Below are 27,488 nucleotides of genomic sequence, written 5' to 3' on the forward strand. Positions count from 1 at the left end.
AAGAAACAAAAATTGAAAAAGACACATGTACCCCAGTGTTCATTGCAGCACTATTTACAACAGCTAGAACATGGAAGCAACCTAGATGTCCATCGACAGATGAATGGATAAAAAGCTGTGGTACGTATATATACAATGAAATACTTACTCAGCCATCAAAAGGAACACATTTGAGTCAGTTCTAATGAGGTGGATGAACCTAGAGCCTATTACACAGAGTGAAGTAAATCAGAAAGAGAAAGATAAATATCGTTATTGACATATATATGGAATCTAGAAAGATGGTACTGATGAACCTATTTGCAGGGCAGCTGTGGAGATACAAACATACAGAACAGACTTACGGACTCAGGGGTGGGGTGGGGAAGAAGAGAGTGGGATGAATGGAGAAAGCAGCATGGAAACATACACTCTACCATATGTAAAATAGATAGCCTGTGGGAATTTGTTGTATTACTCAGGGAAATCAAACTGGGCTCTGTGACAACCTAGAGGTGTGGGATGGAATGGGAAGTGGGAAGGAGTTTCAAGAGGAAGGGGACATATGGATACCTGTGGCTGATTCATGTTGATGTATGGCAGAAACCAACATAATATTGTAAAGCAATTATCCTTCAATGAAAAATACATACAATAAAAAAAAGAAAAAATCAGTATCTCATTAACTATACTCCAATAAAAATTAATTTAAAAAATTTAAAAGGAATGAGTATAAGGATTTCTTAATGATTGTAGTAAAATAACAATAAAACTTAAAATATTAAAAAAAGAATCAGTGTCTCCACAAAGAGACATCATCCCATTGAGAATTCTCTCTATAAGTATCAGGGCATCGCATCAAGAGCAAGGATATGTCAAATTCTTGGGACCAGTTTAAACCATGAAAATATGCAGCAGTGGCAAAATCAATAGCAGCCAAAAATGAGATTACTAGCTTATACAGTAATCAAAATACCCATCTCTTTCTTCATCCAACCTTTGGAAAGATTAGTCTCTCTGGAATGAGTAAACTCTCAGAAGTTTAGCCATACTTGAAGGAGGCTGGAAGAAGATCCTAAAAAGAGCCATTCAGAAGTTCTGCTAATTTGAGCAGATGAGTACAGTGATGAATTTGAATATTTTAAAGATGAGACCTAATTTGTATCCTAAGTAGGCTACACTTGTTATACAACCATAACCAGACCCCAGTGCTAACAGCAGCCATTTTTTAGGACTTGCAAGTAATATCCACTCCCTGAGAAAATGCATTATTCTTCTAGTTTCCAATAATTAGCTCTTTCTGAATGACATTTTATTTTCAAAGTTCTCTGTCCAGCCTGTTAGCATTCTGTTCTTCATAATATGCATTATGTCTCTGCAACTGAAAGAAAAACTAAGACAGAAATCTTTGCTATAGGACCCAAACACCGTTTTTCTTATAAGTTGACAGAAAGATTTTACAGAACAGTGATTAAGAGTATGGGCCCTGGATTCAGACTGTTTGGGTTCAGATTTTATCTTGTTAGTTATGTTACCTTGAGAAAATTACTTTACCTCAATGTGTTTCAGTCTCTTCATCTGTAAGATGTTAATAATAATAGAATCTATTTTATCAGTTTTTTTAAAAGCATAACATAAACTAATATATGCAATGTGCTTAGAATGATGCCTGACAGATAGTAAATAAATGCTGCATGTGATAATGTATATGACAATATTCCACCCTGGAAATGTGGGAGTGGAGTGGTATGAATCACTGCTATTTTGCACGATCAGAACTAGAAAATATACTGTATAATACTACTGAATCTCCAACCCAAGCAGATTATCATATGTTGACTACCAAAGATAACACTCTATTCAACAACTAAAATATGTCTCTCAGACCATTTGCTAATAATTGACCAATTTTGAAAAGGAGGAAAATTTTTGATAAACACTAACATAAAGAAGAAAATAAAGCACACCATGCTTTATTATACTGTGCCAGAAAATTATACTACAGAATTTAAATATGTCTTCTCTGAATACTGAAAAAAAATTATTTTGTCATTTAGCATTTAAAAAGATTGTTAATTGAAAGATTATTGTTTTAAAGAATTTTGTGGTTTTCTGTCATACATCAACAAGAATAAGCCATGGGTACACTCATGTCCCCTCCCTCCTGATCCTCCCTCCCATCTCCCTCCTCATCCCAACCTTCAGCCTGTCATAGAGTCCCTGTTTGAGTTCCCTAAGTCATATGGCAAATTCCCACAGGCTATCTATTTTACATATGGTATTGTAAATTTCCATGTTACTCCCTCCCATATCTCCCGTTCTCCCTCCTCCCCTACCCTCATGTCCATGGTCTGTTCTCTATGTCTGTTTCTCCACTGTTGCCCTGAAAATAAGTTCATTAGTACTGTCTTTCTATATATTCCATATATATGTCAGCATACAATATTTATCTTTCTCTTTCTGATTTACTTCACTCTGTGTAATAGGCTCTAGGTTCATCCACCTCGTTAGAACAGACTCAAATGTGTTCCTTTTGATGGCTGAGTAAGTATTTCATTGTATATATACGTACCACAGCTTTTTATCCATTCATCTGTCGATGGACATCTAGGTTGCTTCCATGTTCTAGCTGTTGTAAATAGTGCTGCAATGAACACTGGGGTACATGTGTCTTTTTCAATTTTTGTTTCCTCAGGGTATAAGCCTAGGAGTGGGATTGCTGGGTCATATGGTGGTTTTATTCCTAGCTTTTTAAGGAATCTCCATACTGTCTTCCATAGTGGCTGTTTCAGTTTACATTCCCACCAGACCTTTTCTTTGCATCCTCTCCAGCATTTATTGTTTGTAGATGTTTTGATGATGGCCATTCTAACTGGTTTGAGGTGGTATCTCATTGTAGTTTTGATTTGCGTTTCTCTAATAATGAGTGATGTTGAGCATCTTTTCATGTGCTTGTTAGCCATCTGCAGGTCTTTGGAGAAATGTTTCTTCAGATCCCTTTCCCACTGCTTGATTGGGTTGTTTGCTTTTTTGGTACTGAGTTGTATGAGTTGTATTAAGTTGTATATTTTGGAAATTAATTCTTTGTCAGTTGTTTCATTTCCTATTATTTTCTCCCATAATGAGGGTTGTCTTTTCACCTTGTTTGTAGTTTCCTTTGCTTTGCAAAAGCTTTTAAGTTTAATTAGGTCTCACTTGTTTATTTTTGTTTTTATTTCCATTACCCTAGAAGGTGGATCATAGAAGATCTTGCTTTGATTTATGTAATCGAGTGTTCTACCTGTGTTTTCCTCTAAGAGTTTTATAGTTTCTGGTCTCACATGTAGGTCTTTAATCCATTTTGAGTTTATCTTTGTGTGTGGTGTTAGGTAGTATTCTAATTTCATTCTTTTGCACATAGCTGTCCAGTTTTCCCAGCACCACATATTGAAGATGCTGTCTTTGCCTCATTGCCTATTCTTGTCTTCTTTGTCAAAAATAAGGTACCCAGAGGTGCGTGGGTTTATCTCTGGGTTCTCTATCTTGTTCTATTGGTCTATATTTCTGTTTTTGTGCCAGTACCACACCGTCTTGATGACTATAGCTTTGTAGTATAGTCCGAAGTCAGGAAAATTGATTCCTCCAGCTCCATTCTTCTTTCTCAAGACTGCTTTGGCTATTCGGGGTCTTTTGTGTTTCCATGTGAATTGTGAAATTTTTTGGTTCTAGTTCTGTGAAAAATGCCATTGGCAATTTGATAGGGATCACGCTGAATCTGTAGACTGCATTTGGTAGTGTAGTCATTTTCACAATGTTGATTCTTCCTACACAGGAACATGGAATATCTCTCCATCTGTTTATGTCATCTTTGATTTCTTTCATCAGTGTCTTATAATTTTTCTGTATACAGGTCTTTTATCTCCTTAGGTAGGTTTATTCCTAGGTATTTTATTCTTTTTGTTGCAATGGTGAATGGGATTGATTCCTTAATTTCTCTTTCTGATTTTTCACTGTTAGTATATAGGAATGCAAGTGATTTCTGTGTATTGACCTTGTATCATGTGACTTTGCTGAATTCACTGATTAGCTCTAGTAATTCTCTGATAGTTTCTGTTGGGTTTCTATTTATAGTATCAGGTCATCTGCAAACAGAGTTTTACTTCCTCTTTTCTGATATGGACTCCTTTTATTTCTATTTCTTCTCTAACTGCTATTGCTAGGACTTCCAAAACTATTTTGAATAATAGTGGTGAGAGTGGACACCCTTGATTGATTTGCGTATATTGAAGAATCCTTGCATCCCTGGAATAAACTAGACTTGATCATGGTGTATGAGCTTTTTAATGTGTCACTGAATTCTGCTTGCCAGAATTTTGTTGAGGATTTTTGCATCTATGTTCATCAGTGATACTGGCCTACAGTTTTCTTTTTTTGTGCTGTCTTTGTCTGGTTTGGTATCACAGTGATGGTGGCCCCAAAAAGTGAATTTGGAAGTGTTCCTTCCTCTGGAATTTTTTGGAAGAGTTTCAGAAAAACTATCCATTAGCTCTTCTCTAAATGTTTGATAGAATTTCCCTGGGAAGCCATCTGGCCCTGGGCTTTTGTTTTTGGGAGATTTTTGATCACTGTTTCGATTTCAGTGTTTGAAACTGGGTTGCTCATAATTTCTATTTCCTTCCCAGTTCAGTCTTGGGAGGCTGACCTCTTCTAAGAATCTGTCTGTTTCCTCTAGATTGTCCTCTAGGTTGTCTCATATTCTCTTATGGTCCGTTTTATTTCTGTGTTTTCTGATGTAACCTCTCCTTTTTCATTTCTAATTTTGTTGATGTGATCTTTCTCCTTTTTTTTTTCTTGATGGGTGTGGCTAGTGGTTTGTCAATTTTGTTTATCTTCTCAAAGAAACAGTTTTTAGTTTTATTAATCTTTGCTATCTGTTAATCTTAGGTATTCATTTTTCTTGCATTTATTTCTGCTCTAATCTTTATGATTTCTTTCCTTTTGTTGATTTTGGGATTTTTTCGTTCTTTTTTTTCCAACTGCTTTAGATGTAGAGTTAGGTTGTCCATTCGATACTTTTCTTGTTTCTTAATGAATTACTGTATCGCTATAAACTTCCCTCTTAGAACTGCTTTTGCTGAATCCCATAAGTTTTGGGTCATTGTGTTTTCACTGTCATTTGTTTCTAGGAATCTTGATTTCCTTTCTTATATCTTCAGTAACCTTTAGTAATGTATTGTTTAATCTCCATGAATTTGTATTTTTTGCATTTTTTTTCGTGCAGTTGATATCTAGTCTATGGCATTGTGATCAGAGAAGATACCTGATACAATTTCAATTTTCTTAAATTTATTGAGGCTTGATTCGTGGCCCAAGATGCGGTCTATCCTGGAGAATGCTCCATGTGCACTTCAGAAGAAAGTGTATTCTTCTGCATTTGGATGGAAAGTCCTGAAGATATCTATCAGGTCCATATGGTCTAATGTTTCATCTAAGGTTTCTGTTTCCTTATTGATTCTTTGTTTTGATGATCTGTCCAATGATGTAAGTGGGGTGTTAAAGTCCACTACTATTATTGTGTTACTGTTGATTTCCCCTTTTATGCCTGTTAGTGTTTGCCTTATGTATTGAGGTGCTCCTATGTTGGGTGCATAAATATTTACAATTGTTATGTCTTCTTCTTGGACTGACCCCTTGATCATTATGTAGTGTCCTTCTTTGTCTCTTATAATATTCTTTATTTTAAAGTGTATTTTGTCTGAAATAAGGATTGTCACTCCAGCTTTCTCTTGGTTTCCATTCACATGTAATCTTTCCCATCCTTTTACTTTCAGTCTGTACGTGTCTCTAGTTCTGAAGTGGGTCTCCAGTAGGCAGCATATATATATGGGTCTTGTTTTTGTATCCATTCAGTCAGTCTGTATCTTTGGTTGGTGCATTTAATCTGTTTACATTTAAGATAATTATTGATATATATGTTACTATTGGCATTTTCTTGATTGTTTTGGGTTTGCTTTTGTAGTTCTTTCCTTTCTCTTGTGCTTACTGGCTATGTAAGTCCCTTTAGTATATGTTGCAAGGCTGTTTGGTGGTGCTGAGTTTTCTTAACTTTTGCTTGTCTGTAAAGCTTTTGATTTCTCCATAAATTTTGAATGAGATCTTTGCCAGGTATAGTAATCTTGGTGGTAGATTTTTCTCTTTCAGTACTTTAAATATATCTTGCCATTCCCTTCTGGCCTGAAGAGTTTCTGCTGAAAGATCCACTGTTAATCATATGGGTTTTCCCTTGTATGTTACTTGTTGCTTTTTCTTTGCCGCTTTTAATAATCTTTCTTTGCATTTAGCACTTTTTAAAATAAACTTCAAACTTTTTATTTTGTATTGGGATGCAGCTGACTTGAAACAAATTTAATCTGAAAGAATACAGTACATGTGTATCTGGGACAGAATTTAATACAAAAGTCTTAAAATGGTTATAACAGTTCTCTACATTTGTTCTGTAAAATATAAATATAATGATATGCACAAATATTTAGCTACAAATATGTTTATCACAGCAGTTTTCTATAAAACAGCAAAAAATTAAAAAGTCTAGATGGCTAGTGATTGTTTAAATTGTGGTACATCCTTAAGACTGAATACAAAAAAGCCACCTGTACTGTAGAACAAATCTCTATGATAAGGCAAAATGTTATGACATATTGTATCAAGAGATTCAAATTTACAGTGGAAAGTTGTGTACCTATGCAGTATTCTTGCCTGGAGAATCCCAGGGATGGGGGAGCCTGGTGGGGTGCTGTCTATGGGGTCACACAGAGTTGGACAGAACTGAAGTGACTTAGCAGATGCACAAAACAGATATACATAGAACAAGGTTATCTTTTGGTGGGATTGCATGTGATTTTTTTTACTTTGTTTTTTTCTACAGTTTGCAAATTTTCTTCAATGAAAGCATATTTGTAATCAGATTAAAATGTTATTAGGGAAAAAGTGTTTCTCAAACTTTAATGTGCATATGAATCAGCTGGGTAATGTTGTTAAAGTTCAGATTCTGACTCACTAGATCTAGATCTGGGCCTGATTTTTAACAGGCTCCTGGGTGATGCTAATACTACTAGACTGGGATGAAACTTGAGCAAGACACAATATAACGGTATATACTCAGTCTTCCTTTTCTAACCATGTAGATTACAAAGATCACAATAGAACAAATTTTTAGAGAAAGCTTGTTACTGTACGACTGTAGTGATATTTAATGTTGGTCTAACAAACAATTCAACATTAACTAAGAAATATGCTGGCAATACAAAAACAAACGGACAAAACAGGGGAGAGAGGTAACTTAAGGACTAATTTAATATAGTTTTAATACTATAAAATAAAGCATAACAGAAGTGAGTATAGATGTTATAGAACACAGGAAGAGATCATGAATTCTAAAAAGGATAAAGGTCAGAGGAACAGAATGCTTCAGTGATTTTGTTACAGAGATAGTATGTGAGCAGAGGCTTAAAGTAGGATATATCCCATCATTGGCAGTAGTAGGAAAAGCAAATTCGAGGTAGAAGAAACAACTTACATTGCTATTATAATGGGATTCCATTGTCTATTTGTTATCATGTTCACATAGTTGCCAAAAGTATTAGCTCTGCATAGCTAATTATTAAGAGAAATGCAAAAATCAAAACCACACAAAGCTAACACCTCACGCCTCACAGAATGGCTATCATCCAAAATGTACAAATAACAAATGTTGGAGAGGATGCGGAGAAAAGGAAAGTCTTGTGAACTGTAAACTGCAATGTAAATTGGTACAGCCACTAGGGGCAACAGTAACTACCATATGATCCAGCAATTACACTCTAGGGTATATATATCCAAAAAAATTTAAAAAATGAAAACAATAATTCAAAAAATACACGCACCCAAGCCTTCATAGCAGCACTATTTACAATAGCCAAGACATGGAAGCAACCCAAATGTCCATCAATAGACAACTGGAAGGTATGTTATATAGATGTGTGTATATATGTGTGTGAATGTGTATATGTGTGTATATATATATATATGTATGTGTGTATATAAATATATATATAAATATACACATACATAATTCTCAGCTACTAAAAATAATGAAATACTGCCATTTTCAGTAATGTGGATGGCCCTAGAGAATATTATGCTTAGTGAAATCAGTTCAGTTCAGTTCAGTTCAGTTCATTCACTCAGTCATGTCTGACTCTTTGTGAACCCATGAATCACAGCACACCAGGCCTCCCTGTCCATCACCAACTCCCAGAGTCTACCCAAACCCATGCCCATCGAGTCAGTGATTCCATCCAGCCATCTCATCCTCTGATGTCCCCTTCTCCTCCTGCCCCCAATTCCTCCCAGCATCAGGGTCTTATCCAATGAGTCAGCTCTTCTCATGAGGTGGCCAGAGTATTGGAGTTTCAGCTTAAACATCAGTCCTTCCAATGAACACCCAGGACTGATCTCCTTTAGAATGAACTGGTTGGATCTCCTTGCAGTCCAAGGGACTCTCAAGAATCTTCTCCAACACCACAGTTCAAAAGTATCAATTTTTCGGCACTCAGCTTTCTTCACAGTCCAACTCTCACATCCATACATGACCATTGGAAAAACCATAGCCTTGACCAGACGGACCTTTGTTGGCAAAGGAATGTCTCTGCTTTTTAATATGCTGTCTAGGTTGGTCATAACTCCTTCCAAGGAGTAAGTGTCTTTTAATTTCATGGCTGCAGTCAACCATCCACAGTGATTTTGGAGCCCCAAAAAATAAAGTCTGACACTGTTTCCACTGTCTCCCCATCTATTTCCCATGAGGTGATGGGACCAGATGCCATGATCTTAGTTTTCTGAATGTTAAGCTTTAACCCAACTTTTTCACTCTCATCTTTCACTTTCATCAAGAGGCTGTTTAGTTCCTCTTCGTTAGAGAAAGACAAATATGACTCATAGACAGAAACAGACTCACTGACATAGAAAAGCAACTCACAGACATTGAAAATAAACTTGTGGTTACCAAAGTGGAGAGGGAAAGGGTGGGGCACAAATTAAGGATATGAGATTAACATATGCAAATTATTATATATAAAGTATAGAAGCAACACAGATTTAATGTACAGCATAGGGAATTATACCCATTATCTTGATAATGCAATAGAATCTGCAAAGAGCTAAAGCAGTTATAATAGAACAGTTTAGGCAGTTTTAACTTTCCAAAGCTCATATAGTCTTTGAGGCAGTTTACTCCCATGCTTTAGTGCAGGGGTCCCCAACCTCCAGGATCTAATGCATGGTAATCTGAGGTGGAGCTGATGTAATAACAATAGAAATAAAGTGCACAGTCAGTGTAATGCACTTCAATCATCCTTCCCCCAGTCTGTGGAAGAATTGTCTTCCCTGGTGCCCAAAAGGTTGGAGACCTCTGCTTTAGTGTACTATATCTGTATCCTGTAACTTCTAAGCTAAAAGACCTTCCACATTATCTTTTCATCTACTTTTTTCATCTGCAATATTCCACTGCTTCTTGGTAGTAATTAATTTTTTGATGATTTGCAATATTATAGCCTGCATACCAGGATATGGGAAAAATAAGATTGAGTTATTACCCTCAAAAACATGAGGAGAAAGAGCAAACATACAGACAACATAATAGTCTAGGCACAATGAAACAGTAGCTTAAAAATGTATAAGTAACTTTCTGTGGGAGTTTAGCACTAAAGAAGAAATTAGCATTAAGGAGAAGACAGAGCCTTCCAAGTATATTGAAGAATGAATTTTGAGACTCAGAGGAGGAAAAGGTGACTGCAGTCATGAAATTAAAAGACGCTTACTCCTTGGAAGGAAAATTATGACCAACGTGGACAGCATATTAAAAAGCAGAGACATTACCTTGCCAACAAAGGTCCATCTAGTCAAGGCTATGGTTTTTCCAGTAGTCACGTATGGATGTGAGAGTCGTACTATAAAGAAAGCTGAGCGCTAAAGAATTGATGCTTTTGAACTGTGGTGTTGGAGAAGACTCTTGAGAGTCCCTTGGACTCCAAATTAATCCAACCAGTCCATCCTAAAGAAGATCAGTCCTGAATGTTCATTGGAAGGACTGATGCTGAAGCTGAAACTCCAGTATTTTGGCCACCTGATGTGAAGAGCTGATTCATTTGAAAAGAACCTGATGCTGGGAAAGATTGAGGGCAGAAGGAGAAGGGGACGACAGGGCATGAGATGGTTGGATGGCATCACCGACCAGATGGACATGAGTTTGGGTAAACTCTGGGAGTTGGTGATGGAAAGGGAGGCCTGGCGTGTTGCGTTTCATGGAGTTGCAAAGAGTCGGACGCGACTGAGCGACTGAACTGAACTGAATTGAACTTAGCTCTGATTCTATCTGAAAAAAAGTCCATGTACAAAATTGCTCATTTGTTCAATACAGTATTTCAATCTTAACTTCACTAATATGGATTTGTATCTCCCAGAGAAATAACCTATCAATTCACAGGAAAGAATAGGTAAAGTATTTGATGGTATTCATCTATTCAGGGCTTAAACTGTTGCAATTAGACATTAAATATATAAAGTCCAACATTTAAAATGTGCAAAACTTCCATCAAGTTCAGCATGTGTAACTCAACACACCATTTATGATCAAAGAAAGATTTAGAAGCTAACTATAACAAATTTTCTAGAAAGAAAACTCAATGGAATGTCAATATTCCTTTTAATTCTGAGTCAGAATAGAAAGAATTTCTTCATGTTTTTGTTTTGAACTTCATGTACTTAAATGTTCATGGAATCAGCTGTTAAATATTTATGTTATCAAACAGGAATTCCTGTTACTTTAGTAGTAAAAGATAAAATACATTTAAGGCACCTGGAAACCACTATATGGCCTTTATTTTGTGTTTCTTCTTAAATTTAATATCACTGAAGAATAAAGAAACTTGTATTAAAATTGTTACATTTCATATACGCTTAAATTGACCCTTATAATGTTTACTCAATAGTTCAGAAATCTAATTTTTTATAAAATTAAATGCAGTTTCTGTGCTCATCTTATTTCCTAAATAGCACTTTTGAAACAAGCATACTCAGCTTATCAGCAGGAGATATTACATTCCTTTTTCTTATCAAACAAGTCAAGTAAACTGTTCTAAGCAGCATGAAGAATGTAATCTGCATGAAAACTTCATACTGTCAAAGTTCCTTCCATAACTCACACTATAAATGAATAAGAATTTGTGTTTCCACCACAAAAAATAAAACTTGGAATTTTGAAACAGAAGGATTCCTCTGTTTCTGTTGTATCCTTATTTTCTCCTCTACAACAAAACATTTCATAATAGGAAACCAGAATTCCATGCTTACCTTAATCATCACTACATATATATAATTATTTTGTCTATGATATTCTGGGATATGAAAGAGAAAGTGAAGGAATGCTTGTTTACTCTTTAAGTATTTCTTATATCACATCTATTATTTGAATGGCTACAAAGTCTGTACTTAATTTCACTGTGCACTATGATCCTAATAATTTATTCTGTGACATCACAATAATAAAGAAAAATGTTAACAGCATTTTATTTGTTTCTCCGAAAGAAATCATAGTTCCTGATATTACCTTCAACTGTTAGATTTTAAAATGTGTCTCAGAAAATGTTACAAGCCCCACATACTTTTTTAAATGTTGAGGGTACAGCTCAAACACAACTTTTCATTATTAAAAGCCCATGCCATTCATTATTTGTGACACATTTACTAAATACCCTCTATTTGTAAAAACAGGGGTTAGTGTACTAATCCAATTTTGTCCTCATTCCTCATTGAATGTTTAATTAAAAGATCCCTGAAATGCATAAAAATGATTTCCAAAAGGCCTTAGGAGACTGCAATTTAACAGAATAGGGCAAGTAGAATGAACAGCAAACTTTTGTTGCTTGGTAAATTTTAATAACGTACTCCTATTTCAATATTTAACAGTTCATTACCTTGAAGATATTTGCGATTTCTCATCTATCAACTTGCTACATAGTAAGGATTAATTATAAATAATCAAAATCTCTAGAAGGAAAAAGAAATGTACAAATACATGTTTTTTACTTTCTCCCTAATATAACTTATAGGTAAAAAAAATTCTGATGTGATTAAAAAAAATTCAAATAAGCTTCCGTGGAACTACTATATAAACAAAGGTGTCAATTCTACAAGCCATTCTTGTTCTGTTGTTGCTGTTTTAGCTGAGTTTTCCTCCTTAACTGCTATGGAGTATATAAACAGAGGCAAAACCTAGTGCTGTTTGGTGATCAAACACACTAAAAAGTACCAAGAGTAATTCTATTGTTCCTTTAATCAGAGTGACAAAAATACTTTGAGCAAGGTCCAAGGTGAGATATGGAAAGGCAGCACTGGTATTGTTTATAAGTGAAATGTATCCTTTAAAAATTGTATGTCACAAAAAAATCATTATGTATCACCATTTCAGCCAAGCAGCAAGTCGAAACATTTTACCATGTCTGGAAAGAATGTGATGCATGCTTAAACAAGTACCCCCCACTATAAGAAAGCTTCTGATATTTTTAATGTTTTAAATGTAAGATTTCACATAGAATAATCATAGTATGCTTTCATATTATAAATCCTGCTTGTTAAACTAAGGTAACTTTTACACATGCATTTAAAAATAAAATATGGCAAACATAATAAAAATTTAATTATAAATTCAAGAGTTCTTTTACCCCTTTTGAATTTTAAGACATATAAATGTATGACATTAAAAAAAATAAACTGATTATCTCTCTTAAATGTAGGCATTTCACTTTTACATAAAAACAAAAAAATAAAAACAAAACCATAATACACACTAGAAATTAAGAATCTTGCAGAAAATTTCCCCACTGATACTCAGTTTAACTGAATGTATTTCAAACAAAACCATGAGCTATGTGATTCAGCTCAATTTATAATCAAGTTTTTCTGGATTTTTTCAACTTTACCTTGCAAAATATGTGTGTGCAAATTACAAAAAAAGACAACAACAAAAAAATACCCCCATAGTTCTCTGATTCTAAAACTGCTATTAGTATTTTAGCTTCTAGTTACAATGTATCATCAAAAAACAAAAACAAAACTTACTTGATTTGTCCCATAAGGCAGTATGTTCAGAGAAATGAAGGCTGTCATTTTCCAGAGTTGTTTTCTGATCATGTGCAGTACCTTTGGAGTGTCTATGAAATAATCGGCTAGCAAAACCTTCCAATTTCTGAAGAGCAGTAGTACCTGTATATTGGTTACAGGGTACTTCTCTATAAGCTGCCATTCATGTGTATTTACACTTAACTTAGAGTAACTGAAAATATTTCCAGAAGGAGCTCAACAACTACTTACACAGAAGCTAAGAGCTATGCATGTGTCAAACTTCCTGTTTGCAGGGTATTCAAACCACTACTGCTGTTCTGTTTCCTGTTAATATAAAACAGCACATTACTGAGCCTTGCTTAGCAAAACTTCAACTAGAGATGAAGATTTTAAAGACTTGCAATATCATCCTTAAAAAGTCTATGTTTGAGTGTTTTAATACTAATACACAGGTTAATGAGAACACTAAATATAAAGCTTTAGATATAAATAATAAGCTGAAAAAAATTTTAAAAAGGAAAACTATTTACACATGCATTACAACCCTATACAAATAACTGAAGGTCAAACCAGTCTCCAAATGTAAGAAGTTTAAAAGGTTGTGTTCTTTTTTCCCAGCAAATCAGTTAATATAGACTAGTATAGACTTTATAGATCCTTATAAACAGTTAACTTTTCATTGAAAACCTGTATGGGACAGATATTACAAAACACTTAAAAAACAAACATAACTTTTAATGAAAAAAATGTGAACTATAATTTAAAAAAACTCAACATTGCTAATTCACTGGCTTAAATCTAATACATACAGAAACTACAAAAACTTAGTATGTTAGTATTGCTTACCAAACATAATTTGCTGACAAGTGCACATCTGCAGTACATTTTAAAACATTCTATAATTTGAAAAAATATTAAGATTTAAAGTATATAAAATCAGCCACAGTGAGAGGTTTCAGTTGAAAGGAAAAAATCATTCTAGTTGACTGAAATATGTTAATTTTTAGACTTGACACTGAGGGTTGCTGCTTACCTGATCTCTGATTTAGGGATCTCACTTTGAAACAGCAACTTTAGTTAAAAGTAAACTGTCCATTTGTACAAAAAAAGTAACCTGTGACATTTAAAAATGATTCTGGGTACTTGCCTTCTGACACTTTTATTAAAGGATGATAAGGGGGGAGGAAGGAGGGAAAGGAAAGAAAGATCTTTTTAAAAAATCTAATGAGAGATGGGAGGGAGATTCAAGAGGTAGGGGATATGTGTATACCTATGGCTGATTCATGTCGAGGTTTGACAGAAAACAACAAAATTCTGTAAAGCAATTATCCTTCAATTAAAAAAAATTATTAAAAAGTAATCTATCAAAAAATCTTATGATTTCCTGCCTACTGCTTAACAAACAAAATAAATAGAAACAATGATGACAAGCAGAATAAAAAGGAATAATAATGTAATCAAATTAGGATATCACACACACACACACACACACACACACACATGCATACAAAGGAAACATTGACTAATGAGTTTTGCCAAATAAGAGCTCATTTGTGTACATTTTATTTTGTTCAATAAAATTAGTATCAATCTAAACAAACAGGCAACAGTATCTCCAAGACCAAACTTCTTAAACTGTAGCCTTCTAAGAAATGTCTGTATATAATAACAGGTAATTTCTTTATTAACAACAGACTTTACACAAAACACACCCTCCACAGGTGTCTCCAGCCTTTAATAAACATCTATAGAGCATGAGCTGGTTATTTACAGGCGTAAAGTGGATAAAATTCCTGAATCTTTCACTTGCTTTCTTGGGATAAATTCTATTCATCCTCAGGGCTCAGCAAAAGTGTCACCTCTTCATGGAAAGTTTCCCACAAATTTCCTGGAAAAATAAACTGCTCTCTCTGCTATTTCCAATAATCTTGGAATTTTATGTTAAAATTTGTTTATAAATTTATGTCTCAAATTGTGCAATGCACATATTACATAATAAATATACATATAAAAGTATTCGCTCATTTTTAATAAGTTAAAGGTCTAAGTAGAATCAAACACTTGAAAATATTTTATTTATGATAGGATCATATTTGTAAATTATCCAACAACCACCTAGCTGCTCATATATAGAGACAACAGTAATGGAAGTAATGTCATTTAACTTCTCTATTTAATCTGTTACAAAATTTTATTTATTCTTTGAGTTTCATTTTTATCAGTGCAAATGTGGATTTCTAAAATAACTTCTTTTCCCTGTTTCCAGCCACTCCTTGCAATCACTCATCTCTGACATATGAACCTCCCCAAAATATTACACTCACAGTATTCCCTTGCCAAAAGTACAAGCTAATTCTAACATTTCAGCCCAAAATACTTGTTTTTAACACAACATGTCTAGCTAGACTTATATCCAACATTGCTGGAGTTTCCTACAAATATTCCAGATTTCTAAATATAACACTCAGGTTAATTTATTTAAAGCAATGTATAAACTTTATAACAAAATTACCATAGGAAGGAGGGGGAGGAGGTGGAGGAAGAAAAGGGAGTAATCTTCAACACTTTAAAATTTATCCTTTTTCTTCAGTAAAACTCTTTTTTATCCGTTACAAAGTCCTTATAGAAAGTAAAATCTTTAGTGCCTACAGCAGTATTTCTATATATGGTAATGTGAATAGTAAGCTGTTGTTATATAAGTACTTAGGCAATTTGATTCTTACTACAAAGAACTCTACTGTCACCTACTGCTAGAAAGAAATAACTACAGCTTTAACTAAAACTGAATTTCTTCATAATTCAAATTAATCTTAAGTATTTTGCTTGTTACCCTTCCTGACAGTATTTTCATAACCTGAATTTGTGCTAAGATGTCTAGTCATGTACCCAAACTTGCTATAACAACATATCTTATATTCCTGAATTTGTGCTAAGATGTCTATCTATATACCCAAACTTGTATAACAACATATCTTATATTCTATTAATAGTTTAAATAGTGTATGATAATAAATTATACCAGGGCTTCCCTGGTAGCTCAGATGGTAAAGAATCTGCCTGCATTGCAGGAGACCTGGGTTTGGTCCCTGGGTCGGGAAGATCTCCTGGAGAAGAGAATGGCAAACCACTCCAGCATTCTCGCCTGGAGAATCCCATGGACAGACCATGGGGTCACAAAGAGTCTGACAAGACTAAGCGACTAACACTTTCACTTTCACTTTGATAATAAAACTAGAGAGTAATCAACCTAGAAGTTATAAAATCTTTATTATTCATTCTGCATTAATTCTAAAATTCATAATAATTTTCAGAGTTGAATATATGATTGCCATATCATAAAATATTGCTTTATTTCTGATGTTTAATAATAGTAATGATGATAGCTTACATTTCCAAAAACATTTCACAACATATAAAATGGTTTCCACTGATTTCAAAAGAAGCAAGCAGAACAGATATTATCCTTAAGATTAGAAGACAAACTTATAAATATTAAGTGACTTGGCAAAAGTCACCTATGTCTTCTGCCTCCTAGATCAAGCCTCCTTTGTACTGACAATAATGATTCCCACAGTAAAGACTTCTTCAAACAAGGGTAGAAAAGTGGAGATTAATGGCTGGTAGGAGATGGAAATGGTTTCCAGAGTCTGAGATTCTGCTACAAGAAAATGTTTATTCACATGGTTACCTTATAGCCGTGCAATTTCACTGTCCACATTTATGTTTATAATCATGTTGGGGCCAAGTAGAACTATATACTAGTTTGAAGATTAAATTAAAAACAACAACAACAAACACGGAAGCATATTTGATATGTGAATAATATATCTGCTACAGGCAGATGACAAATGATATGACCATGACCCCTGCTATACAAATAAAGGTTTTAGAGTAATAGTTCTGCCTTTCCCAAAATGGATTCATACCTTTTATAAGTGAATTCAACTATTTAAGACTGGCTGATTTCATTTAGCACAACATAAAAACAGGTTCATCCATGTTGTGTTTTTTAATAGCTTACTAATTTTTTATTGACTAGTACCCCACTGTTCCACTGTATGAATTTACCACAATTTAAATATCCATTTACAATAAATTGCCTTTGCACCTTTGTCAATAATCAGTTAACCGTAGGTCTATTCTAGACTTTCTACATTGTTCTACTGATCTATGTGCCAGTTCTTTCATCAATGGTATACTGTGTTGGGTACCGTATCTCTTAATTAAGTTTTCAAACTGATTGTATGAATCTTTCAACATTTTTTTTTGGTAAACTGTTCTGGTTATTATAGTTTCTTAACTTCTCTATATAAATTTTAAAAGTTTGTCCATGTCTACAAAAATAATCTTGCTAGGACTTAATTGAGATTGTTTATTGAGAGAAATGATAACAATAGTTTGAGTCTTTCAATACATGATCATATCATATCTCATTTTTCAGGGCCTTTGATTTCTTTCATCAGTGTTTTATATTTTTCAGCATACAGATCCTGTACATATTTTGTCAGTCTTATACTTAAGTACTTACTGCTCCTTAATTGGAGCTATTTTAAGTGGTACTTTGAAAGATGTTTGCAATTATTCATTGCTAGTATATAGAAATATGACATTTTTGTATGCTAACCTTGTGTACTGGAACCTGGCTAAATTCACTTATTAAGCTTTAGGAATCTTTTCCTTTTTCTAGATTGCTTGAGATTTTCTATGTAGAAAATTGTTATCTTTGAACAGATACAGTTTGGTTTATTTTTCCTTTTTAATTCCTTTGTTATTTACTTTTCTTGCCATACTGCACTGGCTAGGACTTCCAGGAACACATTAAACAAGGGGTATGACTAAACATTCTTGCCTTATTCCCAATCTTAGGAACAAAGGGTTCAGTTTCTCATCACTGATTTTGATGTCAACTGTAGAAATTTTTTGTAGATGCTCCGTACTGAGATAAAGAACTTCACTTGTATTCCTAGTTAGCTGAGTGCTTTATATAAAAAGGATGAATTTTATCAAATACTTTTTCATATTTGTTGATTTGATCATATGGCTTTAGTCTCCTTTAGTCTGCTAATATAGTGGATCACAGTTACTAATTTTCAAATATTAAACCAGACTTGAATTCCCAAGATAAACACCTCTTGGTCTTGGTGTACTATTCTTTTTCTAAATTGCTGAATTCAATTTACTAATATTGTATTAAAGATTGGTATATGTTTATAAGATATATTGTTTTGAAGTTTTATTTTTATGTACAGTTTTTGCATGATTTTGATATCAGATTAAGAAAGGCTGCATAAAATAGAGGATTCTTTTTTTAAATTTTTATTATCTTTTTCTATTTGGAGGATAATTGATTTACAGAATATAACCATTTTCTGCCAAGTATCTACATGAATCAGCCATAGATTTACATATGTCCCCTCCCTCTTGACTTCCCTCCCACCTCCTACCCCATCATACCCCTCTAGACTGTTACAGATTCCCTGTTTGAGCTCTCTGAGTCATAGAGCAAATTCCGATTAGCTATTTTATTTATGGAATTCTAAGTTTCTACGTTATTCTCTCCCTACATCTCACCCTCTTCTTCCTACCCTCTTCCTCATGTCCATAAGTCTGTTCTCTATGTCTGTTTCTCCATTGCTGTGCTACAAATAAATTCATCAGTTCCATCTTACTAGATTCCATACATATGCATTAGCATATGACATTTACCTTTTTCTTTCTGACTTACTTCACCTCTGTACAATAGGCTATAGGTTCATCCATCTCATTAGAACTGACTCAAATGTGTTCCTTTTTATGACTGAGCAATATGTAGCATGGTTTCTTTATCCATTCACCTGTCAATGGACATCTATGTTGTTTCCATGTTCTACCTACTGTAAATAGTGCTGCTCAACATCATTCAGTATTAGCAAAGTATTCTTTTATTTTCTGGAGATAATTGGAGGGATCTGATATCATCTCCTCCTAAAATTTTTGGTAGCATTTGTCAAGAAAACTATCTAGGCCAGTAGTTTGTTTATAAGTCATTCAGTTGTGTCTGACTTTTTTCAACTCCATGGCCTGCAGCATGCCAGGCTTCCCTGTCCATCACCAACTCCTAGAGCTTGTTCAAACTCATGTCCATTGAGTCAGTGATGCCATCCCACCATCTCATCATCTGTCATCCCCTTCACCTCCTGCCTTCAATCTTTCCCAGCATTAGGGTCTTTACAAATGAGTCAGTTCTTCCCATCAGGTGGCCAAAATACTGGAGTTTCAGCTTTAGCATCAGTCCTTCCAATGAATATTCAAGACTGATTTCCTTTAGGATGGACTGGTTTGATCTCCTTGCAGTCCAAGGGACTCTCAAGTGTCTTCTCCAACACCACAGTTCAAAAGCATCAATTCTTTGGTGCTCAGTTTTCTTTATAATCTAACTCTCATATCTGTACATGACTATGGGAAAAACAGTAGCTTTGACTAGACGGACCTTTGTTGGCAAAGTAATGTCTCTGCTTTTTAATATGCTGTCTAGATTGGTCATAGCTTTTCTCCCAAGGAGCAAGCATCTTTTAATTTCATGGTTGCAGTCACCATATGAAGTGATTTTGGAGCCCAAGAAAATAAAGTCTGTCACAGTTGACCCTGTTTCCCCCATCTATTTGCCATGAAGTGATGGGACTGGATGCCATGATCTTAGTTTTATGAATGTTGAATTTTAAGCCAGCTTTTTCACTCTCCTCTTTCACTTTCATCAAGAGGCTCTCTAGTTCTTCTTCACTTTCTGCCATTAAGGGTGGTGTCATTTGCGTATCTGAGGATATTGATATTTCCCCCGGCAATCTTGATTCCAGCTTGTGCTGCACGCAGCCTGGCATTTTGCATGATATGCTCTGCATGTAAGTTAAATAAGCAGGGTGACAATATACAGCACTGACATACTCCTTTGCCAATTTGGAATCAGTCTGTTGTTACATGTCCATTTCTAACTGTTGCTTCTTGACCTGCATACAGATTTCTCAGGCAGCAGGTAAGGTGGTCTGGTATTCCCATCTTTTTCAGAATTTTCCACAGTTTGTTGTGACCTACACAGTCAAAGGCTTTGGCATAATCAATAAAGTAGATGTTTTTCTGGAATTCTCTTGCTTTTCCAATGATTCAATGGATGCTGGCAATTTTCTGGTCCCTCTGCCTTTTCTAAATCCAGCTTGAACATCTGGAAGTTCATGGTTCATGTACTATTGAAACTTGGCTTGGAGAATTTTGAGCATTGCTTTCCTAGTGTGTGAGATGAGTGCAACTGTATGGTAGTTTGAGCATTCTTTGGCATTGCCTTTCTTTGGGATTAAAATGAAAACTGACCTTTTCCAGTCCTGTGGCCACGGTTGAGTTTTCCAAATTGGCTGGCATATTGAGTGCAGCACTTTCATAGCATCATAGCTCAACTGGAATTCCTTCGCCTCCACTAGCTTTGTTCATAGTGATGCTTCCCACTTGACTTCACATTCCAGGATGTCTGGCTTTAGGTGAGTGATCACACCATCGTGGTTATCTGGGTCATGAAGATCTTTTTTGCATAGTTCTTTTACCACCTCTTCTTAATATCTTCTGCTTCTGTTAGCGCTATACCATTTCTGTTCTTTATTGTGCCCATCTTTGCATGAAATACTCTCTTGGTGTCTCTATTCTTCTTGAAGGAATCTCTAGTCTTTCCCATTCTATTATTTTCCTCTATTTCTTTGCACTAATCACTGAGGAAGGCTTTCTTATCTCTCCTTGTTCTTCTTTGGAACTCTGCATTCAAATGGATATATCTTTCCTTTTCTCCTTTGCCTTTCACTTCTCTTCTCAGCTATTTGTAAGACAACCATTTTGCCTTTTTGCATTTCTTTCCCTTGGGGATGGTCCTGATCACTGCTTCCTGTACCACGTCACCGACCTTTGTCCATAGTTCTTCAGGGTCTCTGTCAGATCTAATCCCTTGAATCTATTTGTCACTTCCACAGTATAATCATAAGGGATTTGATTTAGGTCATACCTGAATGGTCTAGTGGTGGTCTTTACTTTCTTCAATTTAAATCTGAATTTTATAATAAAGAGTTCATGATCTGAGCCACAGAAGCTCCTGGTCTTATTTTTGCTGACTGTATGGAGCTTTTCCGTCTTTGGCTGCAAAGAATATAATCAATCTGATTTCAGTATTGGTCATCTGGTGACGTCCATGTGTAGAGCCTTCTCTTGTGTTATTGGAACAGGGTGTTTGCTATGACCAGTGCATTCTCTTGCAAAACTCTGCTAGCCTTTGCTCTGCTTCCTTTTGTACTCCAAGACCAAACTTGCCTGTTACTCCAAGTGCCTGTACTCCAGGTATCTCTTGACTTCGACTTTTGCATCCCAGTCCCCTATAAAGAAAAGGACGTCTTTTTTGGGTGTTACTTCTAGGAGGTCTTGTAGGTCTTCATAGAACCATTCAACTTCAAGTTCTTCAGCATCACTGGTTGGGGCACAGACTTGCATTACTGTGATACTGAATGGATAGCATACTATTCTGTTTTCCATTTCATCTTTAGTGAATATTGGTAGTTTGTATCTTTCAATAAATGGTCTATTTCAGCTAAGTTGTCAAACTCACATGAATAAAGTTGTTTCCAAAATCCCCTTAGTTAGTTAGTTAGTTAGTTAGTTAGTTAGTTAGTGTTAGTCACTCAGTTGTGCTCGACTCTTTGCGACCCCATGAACTGCAGCCCATAAGGCTCCTCTGTCCATGAGGTTTTCCAGGAAAGGATACTGGAGTGGGTTGCCATTTCCTTCTCCAGGGGATCTTCCCAACCCAGGGATCGAACCCAGGTCACCTGCAGTGCAGGCAGATTCTTCACCGACTACAAGGGAAGCCCTTATTGGCCTTTAAATGTCTGTTGCATCTGTAGTTATTTCCCCCTTTTATTCACGACATTGGTAATTTGCCTTCTTTCTTTTTGCTAGTTTGGCTAAAGGATTTTAAGTTTTTATTTTTCCAAAGAACCACCTTTTGTTTTCATTGATTTTTCTCTATGATTTTTTTCAATGTCGTTAAATCCTGCTCTTATCTTTTCCCCTGCTCTCTACTTTCTTTGGCTTTACTTTGTTCTTTTTCTAGTTTCATATTGTGAAAGTTTAGATCATTTCCCTGTGAACAAGGATTTAGGTACATCTAACAAATTCTGACACACTGTATTTTCATTTTCATTCAGTTCAAAAATATTTTCTAATTTCCCTTAAGACTTTATTTTGACCATAAATTATTTAGAAGTGCTATTTAAATTAACAAGTATCTGAGATTTTCCTGATATCTTTGTTATTGATTTCTAGTTAGTCTCATTATGGTCAGAGAACACATTTTGTATCATTTTTAATTGTTTTAAATGCATAAGGTTTGTCTTATGATCCAGGATATGGTCTCTGATGGTGAATGTTCCATATATATTTGAAAAATGTCTTCTACTGTTGCTAAGTAGAATATACTACAAATGTCAATTAAATCAATTTGGTTGATGGTATTGTTCAGGCCTTTTATATCCTTCTGGATTTTCTGTTTAATTGTTCTATGGATTACTTAGAGATGATTACAGAAGTCTTCAACTTTGTAGATTTTGCTATATCTCTTTTCAGCTATATAGTTTTTGCTTCATGTATACTGAAGCTGTTCTTAGGTTAAATTATATTTAAGATTGTTCTGTCATTTTACCGAACTGGCACTTTTAGCATTATAAACGTTCCTCTTTAATCCTGGATAATCTGTATTCTGAAGTTGACCTTGTATGATATTAATACAGCACTACAAGCCTTCATTTGATAGTGTTTGGATGGCCCATCTCTTTCCTCACCCCTAATTATCAGTATATTTAAAGTAGACGTCTCTTACACTGCACATAAATGGGTCTTGTTTAGACCATTTATGTTTAATGTAATTATTGGTGTAAGTGAATTTAGGTCTATTATTTTGTTATTTTTCATTTGTCCCCTATTCTTAAAAAAATTAATAAATATAACATAAACTGCAAATATCTGAAGTGTAGAATTTGATTTTATACATAAATACAACTGTGTAACTATCACCACTTCAAGAACACAAATATATCTTTTCTCAAGCCTCTTTTTGATCTCTCCCTCCTGCCATTCCAAATCTTCAGGCAACTGATATTTTCTTATAACACAGATAATTTACATTCTAAGACTTTTATATAAAATGGGACTTTTGTTAAAATAAACTTATTTTAGAATATTTTTAGATTTACAGAAAAATTGCAAAGATACTAGTACAGAGAGGTACTATACACCCAACACCAGTTTCCATTATTATTAACATCTTACATTAACATGGTAGATTTGTACAGTTAATAAACCAATATTAATACCTTACTGTTACTAAAGTCCAAAGATTACTCAGATTTCTTTTTTCAGTTTTTACCTAATGTCCTTTTCCTGTTCCAGGATCTCCTCTAGGATACCACATTACATTTAGTGTTCAAGTCTCCTTAGGCACTTCTTGGCTGTGATGATTTCTCAAACTCTCCATGCTTTGATGACCTTGACAATTTTCAGGAGTTTTGGTCAGGTATCTTGTAGAGTATACCTCTGTTGGTATTTGTGTGATTTTTTTTGTGATTAGCTAAGGTTATGGATTATTAAGAAGAGGACAACAGAAGCAAAGTTCCATTTATATCATATCAAATACTATCAACACAGCTTACCACTGTGGATGCTGACCTTGCTGCATTGATCACCTGGCTGAAGTAGCTCTTATCAGGTGACTTCACTGTATAATTACTTTTCCCCTTTCTTTCCAGACTGTACTCTTTGAAATAAACTCACTATGTCCAGTGCATACTTCAAGAATAGGGAGTTATACTACCTTATTGAAGGCATAGTGAAATTCTTCTGCCTGAGAAATGTATCTCTTCTCCCTATTTACTTATTCAATCACTTATTAACATCAACAAGAACTCATGGATATTTATTCTATACTTTGGGCCCTAATCCAATACTACATTATTTTGTTGCTCAAATTACTCAAGCTTTGAGCACTGGAAACTCAATTGCCTCTATGTCTTTTGATACATAATTGTGTGTGCATACACACACGTGCATGCATGTGTATATTAGCACTTACTTATTTTCTACCACTATAAAATTCTGCTGCTGCTGCTAAGTAGCTATAAAATGGGCCATGCTCATTTTCTGTACTTACTGCTCCAGTCCCCAAATCAGTCATTTCTCCAATAAGCCCTACTTCCTTTATTGGAGAATAGTATTAGAAATCAAGACTTTCAAACTAGGTGTGCTTACTGCTACTGTAGTGTTGTTGCTTCCAGACCCTCTTAGCTGTGAAAAAGAGAAATGTATGTGAATGCTAACATGTATGTATATCCAGTTCTATAAATATTTCTATATGTAACCATCTACATCTAAAGTAAGAGAAACATAAATTTTTCCTGGTACTGATAACTCTAATTCATTACTCTACAATTCATTTTAGCTTCCTCCTTTCTTACCTGAAAACTCCCACTCCAATAGTGAGAAACTTGGCTTCCACCATCTGCCATCCATTTACTTACTTGTTTCATTTTGGTATACACACATGACAATACCAGCACTGTGAATCTGATCCAGTTAAAATCTATCCCCTGGGAAACAACTTTATCAACTAGAGCACACTACTATGTAGCTTCTTTGGCCTCTACAATTAGAGACTCTACTTACTTCCAAATTGACTTAGGTCAGCACCTATTGTGTCATGTTTAGTGAAGCTGTTTCACACATCTGTAATACCGTTAGAATGTTTTCTCACATTCTGTCTTTCATTCTTGGATTCCTGAACCTATTAAATGATTTTTTATTTTTATTTATTTTTATTTTTTTTATTATTTTTTTTTTAAATTTATTTTTTTATTTTTCAGTGGGTTTTGTCATACATTGATATGAATCAGCCATAGAGCTACACGAATTCCCCATCCCGGTCTCCCATCCCACCTCCCTCTCCACCCGATTCCTCTGGATCCCCCCAGCCCAACAGGCCCGAGCACTTGACTCATGCCTCCCACCTGGGCTGGTGGTCTGTTTCACCATAGATAATATACATACTGTTCTTTCAAAACATCCCACCCTCCCCTTCTCCCACAGAGTTCAAAAGTCTGATTTTTTAAATTATGTATCCTTTAGAGTTTATTCTTTGTACTTCAAGTGCTATAGGTTTGAACTATACATACTGTCATGTATCCACAATTATGCATCACACAGAATAAACTACTGCCTTAGTATTAAAAAATTTCCAACGCATCCCTATCTCTGGCACCTACTGACATTTTTTTTAATAATCACAAGAAATTTGCCTTTCCCAGAATGTCATTTAACTCAAATTATACTCCATTGAATATTTCAGACTGCTATCAATTAGCAATATGCATTTAAAATCTGTGCATATCTTTTTGTGTCTTTATAGTTCATTTGTTAATAATCATTGAATAGTTTTCTATTATATGGATATACCACAGCTTGTTTATCCATTCAACTACTGAAGGATATTTCAGTTGCTTCTAATTTTCAGCAATCATGAATAATGCTGCCACCATCTTTCATGTGCAGGTTGTTGTGTGAACATAGTATTTAAATCTCCGTAAAAAAATCCCATGAGTGTGACTGCTAGATTGTAGGAAGACTATGTTTAGTTTTACAAGAAATTGCCAAAATGGCTATATCACTTTTCATTACTACTAGCAATAAAAATGAACTTCCAGATGATCAGGCTGGTTTTAGAAAAGGCAGAGGAACCAGAGACCAAATTGTCAACATCTGCTGGATCATCAAAAAAGCAAGGTTCTAGAAAAACATCTATTTCTGCGGTATTGACTATGCCAAAGCCTTTGACTCTATGGATCACAATAAACTGTGGAAAATTCTGAAAGAGATGGGAATACCAGACCACCTGACTTGCCTCTTGAGAAATCAGTATGCAGGTCAGGAAGCAACAGTTAGAGATGGACATGGAACAACAGATTGGTTCCAAATAGGAGTACATCAAAGCTGTATATTGTCACTCTGCTTATTTAACTTATATGCAGAGTACATCATGAGAAACGCTGGGCTGGAGAAAGCACAAACTGAAATCAAGATTGCTGAGAGAAATATCAACAACCTCAGATATGCAGATGACACCACCCTTATGGCAGAAAGTGAAGAAGAACTAAAGAGCCGCTTGATGAAAGTGAAAGAGGAGAGTGAAAAAGTTGGTTTAAGGCTCAAAATTCAGAAAACTAAGATCTTGGCATCCAGCCCCATCACTTCATGGCAAATAGATGGGGAAATAGTGGCTGACTTCATTTTTGGGGGCTTCAAAATCACTGCAGATGGTGACTGCAGCCATGAAATTAAAAGCTGCTTACTCCTTGGAAGGAAAGTTATGATCAATCTAGACATCATATTAAAAAGCAAGAGACAATACTTTGTCAACAAAGGTCTGTCTAGTCAAGGCTATGGTTTTTCCAGTAGTCATGTATGGATGTGAGAGTTGGACTATAAAGAAAGCTGAGTGCCGAACAATTGATGCTTTTGAACTGTGCTGTTGGAGAAGACACTTTTGGACTGCAAGGAGATCCAACCAGTCCATCCTAAAGGAGATCAGTCCTGAATATCCATTGGAAGGACTTATCCTGAACCTGAAACTCCAATACTTTGGCCACCTGATGCGAAGAGCTGACTCATTTGAAAAGACCCTGATGTTGGGAAAGATTGACGGCAGAAGAGAAGGGGACAACAGAGAATGAGATGGTTGGATGGTATCACCAACTCAATGGACATGAGTTTGGGTAAGCTTTGGGAGTTGGTGATGGATGGGGAGGCCTGGTGTGCTGCAATCCATGGGGTTGCAAAGAGTCAGACACGACTGAGCAACTGAACTGAACTGAACTGAAGCAATAAAAAATTCCTACTGCTCTGCATCCTTCTCAAGAATTTGCAGTTTTGTGTGTGTGCGTGTGTGTGTGTTTAATCATTCTAATTCTAAAAGATGTACAGTGGTATCTCATTGTTTTAACTTTCAAATCCTTAGTAACAAATAAAGTTAAGCATCTTTTCATATGCTTATATGCCATCTTTAGTGAATGTAGATGATTAATTTTTCCAGTGTATGCATTCAGGTTATAAATTCCCTTCTAAGTACTGCTTTTCCTAAATCCCTCAAATTTTGATAAGCTGTATTTTCATAATAAAAAATTAGTTCAAAAAAATTTTTTAAATTTCTCAAGACCTCGACTTTAGACCCATGTGTTATTTAGATATAAGGTCTATAATTAATTTCCAAATATTTGGAAATTTTTCTAGCTTACTTTTTATAATCAGTTTTTCATTCACTTCCATTG

At 35.0% G+C, this 27,488-nt stretch overlaps 1 protein-coding gene across 2 annotated transcripts in view; it reads right to left on the reverse strand.

Moving 5' to 3' along the window:
• PRKACB (protein kinase cAMP-activated catalytic subunit beta) overlaps positions 1 to 27,488 on the reverse strand; it is a 152,857-nt gene that overhangs the window by 72,773 nt on the left and 52,596 nt on the right. The window contains exon 1 of one of the 2 annotated variants that reach the window (XM_065910269.1): positions 13,114 to 13,372. The exons of the other annotated variant lie outside the window; for it this stretch is intronic. Coding sequence (XP_065766341.1) covers positions 13,114 to 13,297 — 184 coding nt within the window. The 5' untranslated portion in view covers positions 13,298 to 13,372. Of the gene's footprint in view, positions 1 to 13,113; positions 13,373 to 27,488 lie in introns of those variants that run through there. 2 annotated transcript variants of the gene reach the window in all.

The sequence above is a fragment of the Muntiacus reevesi genome, chromosome 1, assembly GCF_963930625.1.
Source record: "Muntiacus reevesi chromosome 1, mMunRee1.1, whole genome shotgun sequence".
In the NCBI taxonomy this organism is placed as follows: domain Eukaryota; kingdom Metazoa; phylum Chordata; class Mammalia; order Artiodactyla; family Cervidae; genus Muntiacus; species Muntiacus reevesi.